Source organism: Rattus norvegicus, chromosome 11 (genome assembly GCF_036323735.1).
Source record: "Rattus norvegicus strain BN/NHsdMcwi chromosome 11, GRCr8, whole genome shotgun sequence".
Lineage (NCBI taxonomy): Eukaryota > Metazoa > Chordata > Mammalia > Rodentia > Muridae > Rattus > Rattus norvegicus.
In genome coordinates this window covers 96,980,271-96,990,778 of record NC_086029.1, presented here as the reverse complement: position 1 = coordinate 96,990,778, position 10,508 = coordinate 96,980,271, and the positions used below count along the sequence as shown (strand labels likewise).

At 50.2% G+C, this 10,508-nt stretch overlaps 1 protein-coding gene across 8 annotated transcripts; it reads right to left on the bottom strand.

The window, feature by feature from the left end:
- Positions 1 to 403: 403 nt before the first annotated feature.
- Positions 404 to 4,059, bottom strand: Thap7 (THAP domain containing 7). 8 transcript variants are annotated; one of them, NM_001105863.2, is made up of 5 exons: positions 3,473 to 3,505; positions 3,226 to 3,305; positions 2,677 to 2,832; positions 1,399 to 1,539; positions 404 to 1,203 (listed from the first exon to the last, which is right to left on the bottom strand). In NM_001105863.2, exons 2-5 carry the CDS (start codon positions 3,303 to 3,305, stop codon positions 651 to 653), a joined length of 930 nt encoding a protein of 309 aa, NP_001099333.2. In that variant the 5' UTR covers positions 3,473 to 3,505; the 3' UTR covers positions 404 to 650. The 8 variants fall into 8 exon arrangements, with proteins under 8 accessions (NP_001099333.2, XP_008767086.2, XP_038944002.1 ...); XM_008768864.3 differs by having other exon boundaries at positions 544 to 1,203; positions 3,124 to 3,305; positions 3,473 to 3,580; XM_039088074.2 differs by having other exon boundaries at positions 544 to 1,203; positions 3,130 to 3,305; positions 3,473 to 3,575.
- Between the last annotated feature and the right edge of the window lie 6,449 nt (positions 4,060 to 10,508).

The window sequence follows — 10,508 nt, the reverse complement described above, 5'->3', positions numbered from 1 at the left end:
GTGTACTCACATACATAGACTAAAAAGAGAAATTTGAGAACCCTGTGTACCAACAACAGCCATAGACTCAACTGTGATTGAGCTGTGTGGTTAAGAAGCAGTAGGGAGAGGCATGCACTCAATGTTTACCATAGACACAGCTGTGGTGAGAAGCCTAGGTTCCAAGGTATATAGTCCTAGGCCTGGACCTCAACACTATATCCAAAAGACTAACACCTCTCTAGGTATGTTTGGCCTTACAGCCTGACAAGTGTAGGGTGCCCTATGTTGGTTTTGAGGGCAAAGGGGCCAGAAGTGTGGTCAGTGCCTGTGGGCTGAAGCTTGTGCCTCTGCATATGTCCCGAGTGTGACACTGGCATGGTGGCACACCTGTGCAGCTACAAAGACACCAGCCAGACTGAAATTTTGACTCGGGGGGAGGGGGATCTCCGAGGAGCGCACTTTCTTACACGACAGTAAGTGAACAGGGCCAAGAGGTGGCAGGCTAGGATCTGAGCTCTCTGGGGCTTTGGCCATGGTCTGGGGAGGAGCCAAACAGCAGTCTCTAGCTAGCATCCACTTTATTGTGACATTTGGCCAGCTCGGTGGATGCAGTTTCAGTCAAGTGTCTCTGAGAAGAGGAGGCCAGAGCCAGGTGTGTGGTCCCTTTATCAGGCCATGCTGCTGCTCAGCTGCATAGCAAAGTCCTGTACATGGTCCTTCAGGGTCTGGCGGGCATCTGCCTGAGCTCGCTTCTCCCGGGCCCGTTCCTGCTGCAGCTTGGTCAGTCGCAGCCTAAGCCGCTGCTCCCGCCTCTTGCAGGCCTGCAGCTGGCGCTGGGTCTTATCCAAAGCATCAAGAGCTGCTTCAGCTCTCCTCTTCCAGAGCAAGGCGCTCCCCACTTGGTAGCTATGCTCATTCTGGATGTAGGCTCCAGCAGGTGGCGGCAGCCGCAACATGTATGTAGATGGGGAGACATGCTGTGGCTCAAGAGGGGAGGGGTGCTGCTCTGGTGAAGGCTGTGCACTACAGCCTGCTTCATCCGCTTGAGCACCTAGAGGGCCCAAGAGATCTGAGAAGGGGCTGTTAAGGCCAGGGTCCAGCCTCGCAGCTGGGGATGCAGGCAGAGTGGCAGGTGCTGAGGCTTCTTCCACAGGAAAGCGTATGATATCAGCACGAGGAGGTGGAGAAAATGGAATTGTGGGTCCTTGTCTTTCAGAGCAGCTGGAGGGGAGACAGAAAGAAACTAAGGCATGCCAGGCTCCTCTCATTAGCCCATTTAGTCTCCCTAACATCTGAGCCCCCTTCACTGGGTCTGGATAGCAAGAGCCCTGTTCAAGGAGGATGCTGGCATTCACCCTACGCTCCAGACCCTCAGCCCTGGGTGAGGTGGGGCATCCCCAGTCCTGCAGCACATACCGCTTCCTGCAACGCCGGAGCCGGCTGACATCAGGCAGGCCAGGTGGATAACCATGCACCTTGGTCTTGGCTGTTCGACGCAACTTGGAGAAAGACTCAAATATGGTGGGGACTGCCCCTTCCTTCAGCCTGTGATACCCACTGTGGGGAAAAGCAGCCCAGATGAGCTAGAGAAAAGAAGGCTGCCATCTCCCCTGGATTCCCAATGTAGGTCCTGCAGCACTAAGGATGAGAGAGGCTCCGAGGCACACTGCCAGTAACACATCTGAGGAATGCCAAGTGTGGTGAAATCAAACTCCTCTTCCCTGTGAATGAGCCTCCAGGGTTGAGGTGAGTGGAAAACCCAGCAGCAGGGCTAGGCGGACCAGCTGGAAGGCCTAGGTGCTAACATCCTACGAAAAAGCTGCTTGTCTTTCGAGTGGAGACCAGCGGCTAACCTCAGGTGCCTTCCTTAATCATCCACCACCTTTGTCTTTAAAGATTTTTTCCTTAAAAACATTTTTTATTTTTACGTGTATGAGCATTTCGCCTATGTGACTGTTCACCATATGCGTGCCTACAGAGGTTAGAAGAGGGTAATGGACCAGTTCCCGACTGTTACAGACTGCTGTAAGCCACTGGGGAGGGGGCTGGAGGGCGGAAACGAACCCGGGTCTTCTGGAAGGAGAGTCAGTGCTCATAACCTCTAAGCCAGCCCTATGTATGTATATGAGTGTTTAGCATGCATGTATATATGTGTACCCATGCCCTCAGCGGTGGACTGAACCCCAGTCCTCGGTAAGAGTTACAGGTGCTCTAAAATGGTTAAGCCATCTCTCTAGCCCTTCGACCTTATTTTTTAAAGACAGTCTCTCACTCAACACAGGGCTCAACAACTCATCTAGACTAGCTTTTCTGTAAGTCCCTGGGATCCTTTTGTTTTGTCTTCTCCAGGATTGGGATTAAAGGAACAAGCAATCACATGTGGCTTTTTATTTGGGTATTTGAATCTGAACTCAGGTCCTCGTGCTTGCACACCAAGTCTTTAGCAAAGAGGGCTATTTCCCCAGCCTGGAAAAGCTGTTTTTCTCTGATGTCACTGGCACGGTGATTCTGGGACCATGCTTTAACTGTACAGAACAGGAAAGAGGCAACAGCACCCTTGACAACCGGTCTGCCTGTCTGTGAGCATGCCAGCCAGATGTTCATGGACTTCACCAGGACAAAGAGCTGCCTCACTTGGCCCACTGCTCTGATGCCTCACAACCTGTCCTGGTGTTGGCTGGCAGAAAGACCCACCTGATTCCCACCAGCTCAAAGCAGTTTTCCTCGAAGTGTTTGGAGCAGAAGTAGATGTACTCAGAGGTCGGATCCCACAGGCCCTGGCCGCTGGGGTCCAGCCGCTGACAGTTGGCCAGCCACAAGCCGCGCCTGGGGTTGTCTTTCTTGGGAAGTCTGCAGAGCCACAAAACCGTGAGCACCAGACTGTCTACAGCCCTGCGTTCAGGATGCCCAAGCTCCCCAGGCAAGAATGACAGACCTCCCCGAGACCCTTTCAGATTACCACGGGCTAGGGAAAAAAGAGAAACTGAGGACGAGAGAAGGAAAGGGGCCTGCTCAGCATCATCTAGTAGGAATGAGGCAGAGCTGTAGATCCAAGCCAGGTAAGCGTCCAGTCTTTTTCGGCTGGACTGGAAACTATTCGGCCTCCCCTAGAACCCTCCCGCTCACAAGTTCAAGCCTCACTTCGACCTCAGGAAAGCGCTGTCTCCTGCGCGGCCTAAGGTGCGGCAACACCAAGCGCCTGCGCATGTGAGCCCTCGCGTGCCACTACGCACGCGCGCTGACCTGTGGAAGGAGATGCCGCGGTTGCGAGTCTCGCGTGTATCCCGTGTGCAGCAGCCGGCGGCGGAGCAGTGTCGCGGCATCTGGGGAAGGGGCGGGATCTGGGTGATGCGCGGCAGTCGGGGGAGGACCGTCTTCACGCCCAGCTGTCACTCCCTCCAGAGGGCCCGAGCCTGTCGGCTCCCCGCGGCCCGACCCCGCACCAGTCCTGTCCTAACTCGTTCTATAGACTCCCGTCAGCGGTACTCACGGTCTTGCCATTGCTGCGCCGCCAAAATCTCGCGATGGGTGGGTCAATGCGGAAGTTGGTAGCAGAGAGACTCCGACGCCCGTGGCGCCGGCCCCCAAGGGGCGGGACCGGAAGAGATCCTGGCGGGGCGGGCCACCGGATGTTGGGATTGATGGCGGGGATCGTCACTGCTGATTTCACGTTCCTGGACTAGTCGTTTCGCCTCCTTGTGTGTCCAAGATAATGGCTGAGAGCCCGCCGTTAGGACGAAGCAGTGGGGTGCGATCTGTAGTGCTTCTTGAACATGGTTGAGACACTTTGGTTGAGAAAAACCTGAGCAAATCTTTGTTCAAAGAACCCGGTCACCCCGGCTGGTGTGATGGCTCAGCACTTGATGCCAACCCTGAAGATTGAGTTTGATCCCCGGGACCCACCTGGTGGAAGGAGAGAACCAACGTCCAGTAATTGTCCTCTGGTCCCCATACATATGCACAAAATAAAATGTAAAGACACAAGGATTCTTAGAGTGACGGTATTAACTGCATAGGCAGAGCGCTGCAAACAAAGGCCTTGAGCCTTCCCACCACCGAGGTGGGAAGGTTCTGAGCCCTGGAGTTTCCAGCTGGGCCAGGCAGCAGCATCTCTTATTACCATTTACTTTATTGTGTTATCTGGCAATCTTGGAGGGTTCATTTTAGATTAAGTTCTTAAAATTAAGACCAGTGCTCAAAATTTACTCCCATAACAGGAAGAAGGGTACAGTGTGCTCCAAGTACAGTCTGGGACATACAATGATTGGCTAGTCGTGGAGGAAAACTAATGGAGAAATGGCATAGCAGGAACTGGGTTTTACAGCCCTTAGATGGAGCCCCACTGCCTCTGTCCTCAGCCCTCTCACAGGACACCGGGAAAGTCACTTCTATGCACTTTATGTGAGGTGGGAGGGACAGTAACATTGTTGCCCTAATTCTCTTATCTAATTAGAAGCTCTCCCCCCCCCCCCGCCCCGCCCCGGAGCTGGGGACCGAACCCAGGGCCTTGCGCTTCCTAGGTAAGCGCTCTACCACTGAGCTAAATCCCCAGCCCCTAATTAGAAGCTTTTAACTGAGTGTACAGACATGCTTAGTAATGTAGAGAGAACACGTGTGTTTCTCCCAGAGGAATTCACGAATTGGCTAATTAGTCCTTCTAAGAAAGATGGATATCTAGACAGGGAATTTTGTTTTGTTTTTAAAGTACAGTGCACAGTAAAAGTAATGCCTCAGTGCAGACACTAATACAGAGAAAAGCATCACTTAGTGTTAACAGTGGGAAGAGCTAAAGGGATGGCTGCCAGCCACACAGCCTCACTCAGTACTCTTCCCTCCCCTTCTTCAGCCTCTGAGTCTGTGAAATCCACAGCCAGTCTTCCTAAGCCTTCTCCAGTGCTGCTAGGTCCTCCCAGGCCTCAAGAGAACAAGCCTCCTCCACACCATCTCTCACATACCAGTGCACAAAGGCCTCGGTGGCATACATGAGGTTGAACTTGTGATCTAGGTTGGCCCAGGCATCCTGCGGCCTGATGTAAAAATAGCATTCTTCCTCAAGACCTAGGGCAGCTGTGTGCTCACAGGTACAATGGTTCATTAATTCTAGCTGGGTGCCAATTTGCAAACTATATACACACACACACACACACACACACACACACACACACACACACACACACACACATATGGTCTTGATGGTGACAGTGGCTACGACTGCATCTCCTCTGTACAACTTGCAGTAGGACCATGTATGCACCATTGTTAGGGTCACATTTGACCATCTGATTAGCTGGCTCAAAGCAGGAATTGGTGATCTCAGCTTCCGAGAGCTTATGGTATGCCTGCTTGGAGTTAGGGTAGACATGAATTGAAAAAGAGCTCGGGCAGCCTCGGCTGGTGCAGTCTGCAGGCCTGATCTGGCTCTTGCCAAAGGGAAAAAAGGCCAGTGGTAGGTATTAGGAACAGAATTATGGGATTGACTGGTGGCAGAACAGGCTTGCAATATAGCAAAGACTGGTACTAAGGTAACAGAGAGAGGGGCTTGAGAATATACGTGTGTGGTTGCCACCAGGTCATGAATGTTCCAGATGACCTGGTTCCTTGGTCTAGGGTGTCTCCTGGGTCTCCTTCCCTTTCCTGTCAGAAATAAGCAAGCCATCTTCTTAGTAGGTAGGGAGGTGCCAGACATTTTATGCTGATGTCCAGATAGGCTGAGACTGATCATGTGGGAAAACACAAACAAAACCCCTTCCCATCATGAAGAGGGGGTCTAGTCCCTTTTGGATCCTGTCTAGGGGATCCCACCATCTCATTAGTGAGGGGTAGGGAGCAATTGTGGTGTATGAATGCCAATGAAGGATTATGGGGGGGATGTTTTGTGTTTTTACATATATTAAGAAAGTTTAGGGGCTGGAGAGATGGCTCAGCAGGTAAGAGCACTGACTGCTCTTCCAGAGGTCCTGAGTTCAATTCCCAGCAACCACATGGTGGCTCACAACCATCTGTAATGGGATCCAATGCCTTCTTCTGCTATGTCTGAAGACAATTACAGTGAACTCTTATAAATAAGCCTTTAAAAAAGGCTTTAAGAAAGAAAAGGGAAAAAAAAAAGAAAGTTTAATGATGTTGGGGCTATATTGCCAACTGAACACTAAAGGGGAAAGAGGTTAAGTCTAGCCTTTTGAGCTGGGTTTTGAGGGTCTGGTGTACCCTTTCGAGTACACCTTGCCCTTTCAGATTATAAGGGATCCCTATATGCTGACTAACTTTCCATGTAGAGCAGAAGGTTTTAAAGCGAACGCTGGTTAAGATGGGGCTGTTACCAGTCTTGATTTGTTGTGGCAGGCCCATCATGGTGAATGAGGATCTGGTGTGGGATATGTTTTTTAGTGCTTTCTCTTCTTTGGGCAGAAGCCTGTAAGACCCCGCCCCTCAATCAGTGGTACATACTTTGAGAAGCCCCCCTGAGTGGGATGCAGATCGATGCAAAAGCAAAGGTTTATTATTTTCCAGCTCATTGGGGCCAACCCTCAATCAGACCCTCAACCCTGAATGGATATTACAAGCAGTTTTTATACTTTTTTAGGGGCACAAGTTACCTCAGCAAGGTGTCAGTTCAAGCTTATTGGCTAAACATATTGACCTTTAAATCTATTGACTAGCGAGCATCAGTCAGTACATTCTGAGAATTTTCTACTCAAGAATGTTCCTGTGGGTGGAGAACGGAACCTGGCCTAGCCTTGACCCAAGGTGGGTGGGTGTAAGGCTGGCGGTGAAAGCCCTAGGGTTCTTCAGGCCCATATGAAGTGGGAGTGTGGTGTCTAATGTAACAAAAAAACATATCTGTTGCCCAAATTGGAATTCGTGGGTGACATCAATCTGCCAGAGGGCAGTGGCCTTGAGGCTTCTGGGGTTAACTCCCATTTGTTGTGCTTAGGGGCTGTAATTGGCCCATAAACTGCACATTTTCAGTATCTGGCGGAATAATTGGAAATCGGGGTTGTAATTCTTTAGGGCGGGTATGTGAGTGAAAATTCTTTTTTTTTTTTTTCGGAGCTGGGGACCGAACCCAGGGCCTTGCGCTTCCTAGGCAAGCGCTCTACCACTGAGCTAAATCCCCAACCCCGTGAAAATTCTTTAATCATTCAAGGATGACTACAAAAGTTCCCACCGAGGCAACTTGGTTGGCCAAGAAGTTTCCCTCAGATACAGGGCCAGGGTGTGGGATATGCGTGGGGTATGAGGCTGAGCTGTAGGAGAACGAGAGGAGCAGTTGTCCGGGAATCCAACTGAAACTCTCACGGGACATGACGGGTGGGGGTAGTGGTGGAGAGGGTTCATCTAACCAGCCAGGGGAGCAGATTAACAGCAAACATACATGCTGTCAGAAAATTCAATGAAAGGTCAGTCTCTTCCTTAAGGGCCACGTAGACAGCATAGTGTTCCCTGGAAGGAGTGGCTTGGGAAATGAATATTTGGGGGTTGATCTCTGGGGTGGAAATGTATGACTGCAACCCCCACAGTTCCCATCCCATGTGTGCCCCCCGCCACTATCCTCCCCCCATAGGTGAAAACTGAAGGAACCACGGGAATTGTTTTTTCTTGAAAAGAAGCTGGTGGGAGCGTCTGTAAGGCTCGAAGTGAGTCTTAACTACCGGGAGACCCCGACAAGTGAGGCACGAGAACAGAGTTTGATGCAAACAGTTTTTATACTTTTAGAGGTACAGGTTACATCACCAAGTTTACAGTTTAAGCTTATATGACATGCCTTCAAGCTCTATCTGGGACCTGAGGGTCAGGTGACTATCAGTCAGTACATTCTGCAGATTTTCAAGAATGTCCCTGCTCCTCAAGAACTGTGGATAGAGAATGGAACTTGGCCTAGCCTTGACCCGAGGTGGGAAGCTGGTACTTGACCTAATCTTGACCTGAGGGGGTGGGTGTGAAGCTGGTGAAAGCCCTTAGGGTCCTCATAACCTACATACTTTCTACCGGGCCAAGCCTCCTAATAGCTCTTATGCTTCGGTAAGAACTAGGGTCCTTCACAGCTATGTCAAGAGCTGAAGAACAGAGGCCCATTTCTCACTGGGATAAAGGTTATCGATTTGCCCAGGGTTGATGGAGTGAATTTTAAATAACTGCAGGACATCTGAGAGAGAGAAGGGGACCAGAACACTTTGCCCAGCATTTGTAAGGCCCTATCTGTTCCTAGCTTTATCACGGAGGACAGAGCATCAACCTCTGTTAGGAGTCTGGAAGCATTGCCAATAGGAGTGTGGAGCCATTCCAATCCTCCCAGAGGCTGAGCTAGGGCCCTCACTAGAGGAGGGGAAGGGTTGGCTCTGAGGAGCTGGACAGGTTTGTGTGGTGTGTACCAGGCCACAGACATGCCCTGGAGTGACTCATTCAACTTCCAAAAGTCTTGTTTGGCCTGGGAGGTGAGTGCTTGGGGCAGGAGGAAAGGGAAGGACTTAAATTTCCTTTTAGGGGGGCTGGGGATTTAGCTCAGTGGTAGAGCGCTTACGTAGGAAGCGCAAGGCCCTGGGTTCGGTCCCCAGCTCCGAAAAAAAGAACCAAAAAAAAAAAAAATTTCCTTTTAGGAAAAGAGGCTGTCGGGTTTTGTTAAGTATCGGTGGCCACGCCTGAGTCAGTTGAGGTTTCCATAAAACTCTGGAGGACATTAAGATTAAGCTTCTGGCAGGATGTTAGAAAAGGCTTATGAGGTAGGACTGAGGTTAAGAAGATTCTGTCTCGGGGGCTGGAGAGATGGCTCAGTGGTTAAGAGCACCGACTGTTCTTCCAGAGGTCCTGAGTTCAATTCCCAGCAACCACATGGTGGCTCACAACCATCTGTAAAGAGATCTGATGCCCTCTTCTGATGTGTCTGAAGACAGCTACAGTGTACTCATATATAATAAATGAATAAATCTTAAAAAAAAAAAAGAAGAAGATCCTGTCTCCTAGGAGGTGGTGGGTGGGGGAAGGTTGGCGAGTTGTATCTGATTCTGGGTTATTTTGAATCCTGTTTATTTTTAGAACAGGGACCAGTAAATCTTTGAGGTCATGAGGTGAAGTTTTTTTGGTCTCTCTTGCCAAAGATATTGTCCATATAACAATAAATATGTATTCTCTTTAAAATATGGCTTTAGGCTGGCAGCAACTGCTTCCTGGCATGTAGCTTGACTGTTGGGTATACCTTGGGGGAGGACTCCCCGTTCATATCAGGAGGCTGGTCCAGAGTTGTGTGGACTGAAAACTAGTAATAAGTCTCCGTGTGTTTATTTGGTGATTGGCGAGTCTAAGAGAGTCCTGCAATACCAGTCACATGATTTCTGAGAACTCAGTTCTCTTGTAGGGAAACAAGCCTAAATGGCTTTACTGTGGTATGCTGGAGCTCCTCTGGCTGGGCCTGGCCATTCTGGTGCATTAAGGGTTTATAAAGTTTAAAAGGAATACAAAGTTCCTAGAGAGTCTTGGCAGGGAAGGCCTTCCCTGCTGCTGCTGGAACTGGCAAGAAGAGCCAACAGCAGCAACAAAAAAAAAACTTATAAAGGCGAGCTTAAAGAGACCATAATTTAGCTGGGCATGGTATCACAAGCCATTCATTCCAGAGAGCGTGAGGCTTGTTGCACGGTGTGACTTTGGTGCATTCCTTGGCTCCTGACTGCCAAGATACTTCTCAGAGCAGAGCCAAGTGGAGCAGACCTTCTGTAGGGGAGCCTTTCCCTTCAGAGCTGCAGCACTGACATTACACTAGTCCTTCTGTTTACATAGGGTCAGAGCTGCAACACTTACATTATACTACTCCTTCTGTTTACATAGGACCCTATGGAGCACAGGATGGCCTTGAACTACTGATCCTCCTGCTTCACCTCCTGATATGTGGAATCTTATACCTTCAGCGTCATGGCTACCCTCTAAATCGGGTAGGATCTCCTCAAGGAACCAGTTCTGAATGGCACCTAGTCTGTGCTGGGAGCCTAGCTACACACTCATCTCTTGTTCATGTTTAAACAGGTAGAGGAGATGGCATGAAGTCTGTCGGACCTTCCATATGCTACACTGGAATCTCCAACCGGTAGCTGTATGGCCAGGCAGCCCCGGGCAGCGTGAATGCAGCCTAACACGGAATAGCGGCGTCCTTGGGCATTGAGCCTTGTGAGTGTTCTGTTCCTACACGGAATAGTGACGTCCTTGAGCATCGAGCCTTGTGAGTGTTCTGTCCTCACACAGCTCTGCAGTGCACACTTACCCTTTTCTGCTGTGAGCAGCTCTCGTTGGTGCCTTCCGAGTGGCCCCATCAGATGTCACACATGCTTGTCACTGGTGACTTGGCAAGCGGGATGCAGCGAGGATCAGTAGTGTGTTGACTACCACTGTGAATGCTAGGCATCTGATGCTATTTGATGTCACAGGGGTGCACTGCCACCCCAGTGTGCCTCACACAGCACCAATGATTGGCAGCTGAGACATGGAAGGGCCTGAAGCTTGCTTTCTATTTTTCTGTGAATTAACTTTCAAAGGTAAAA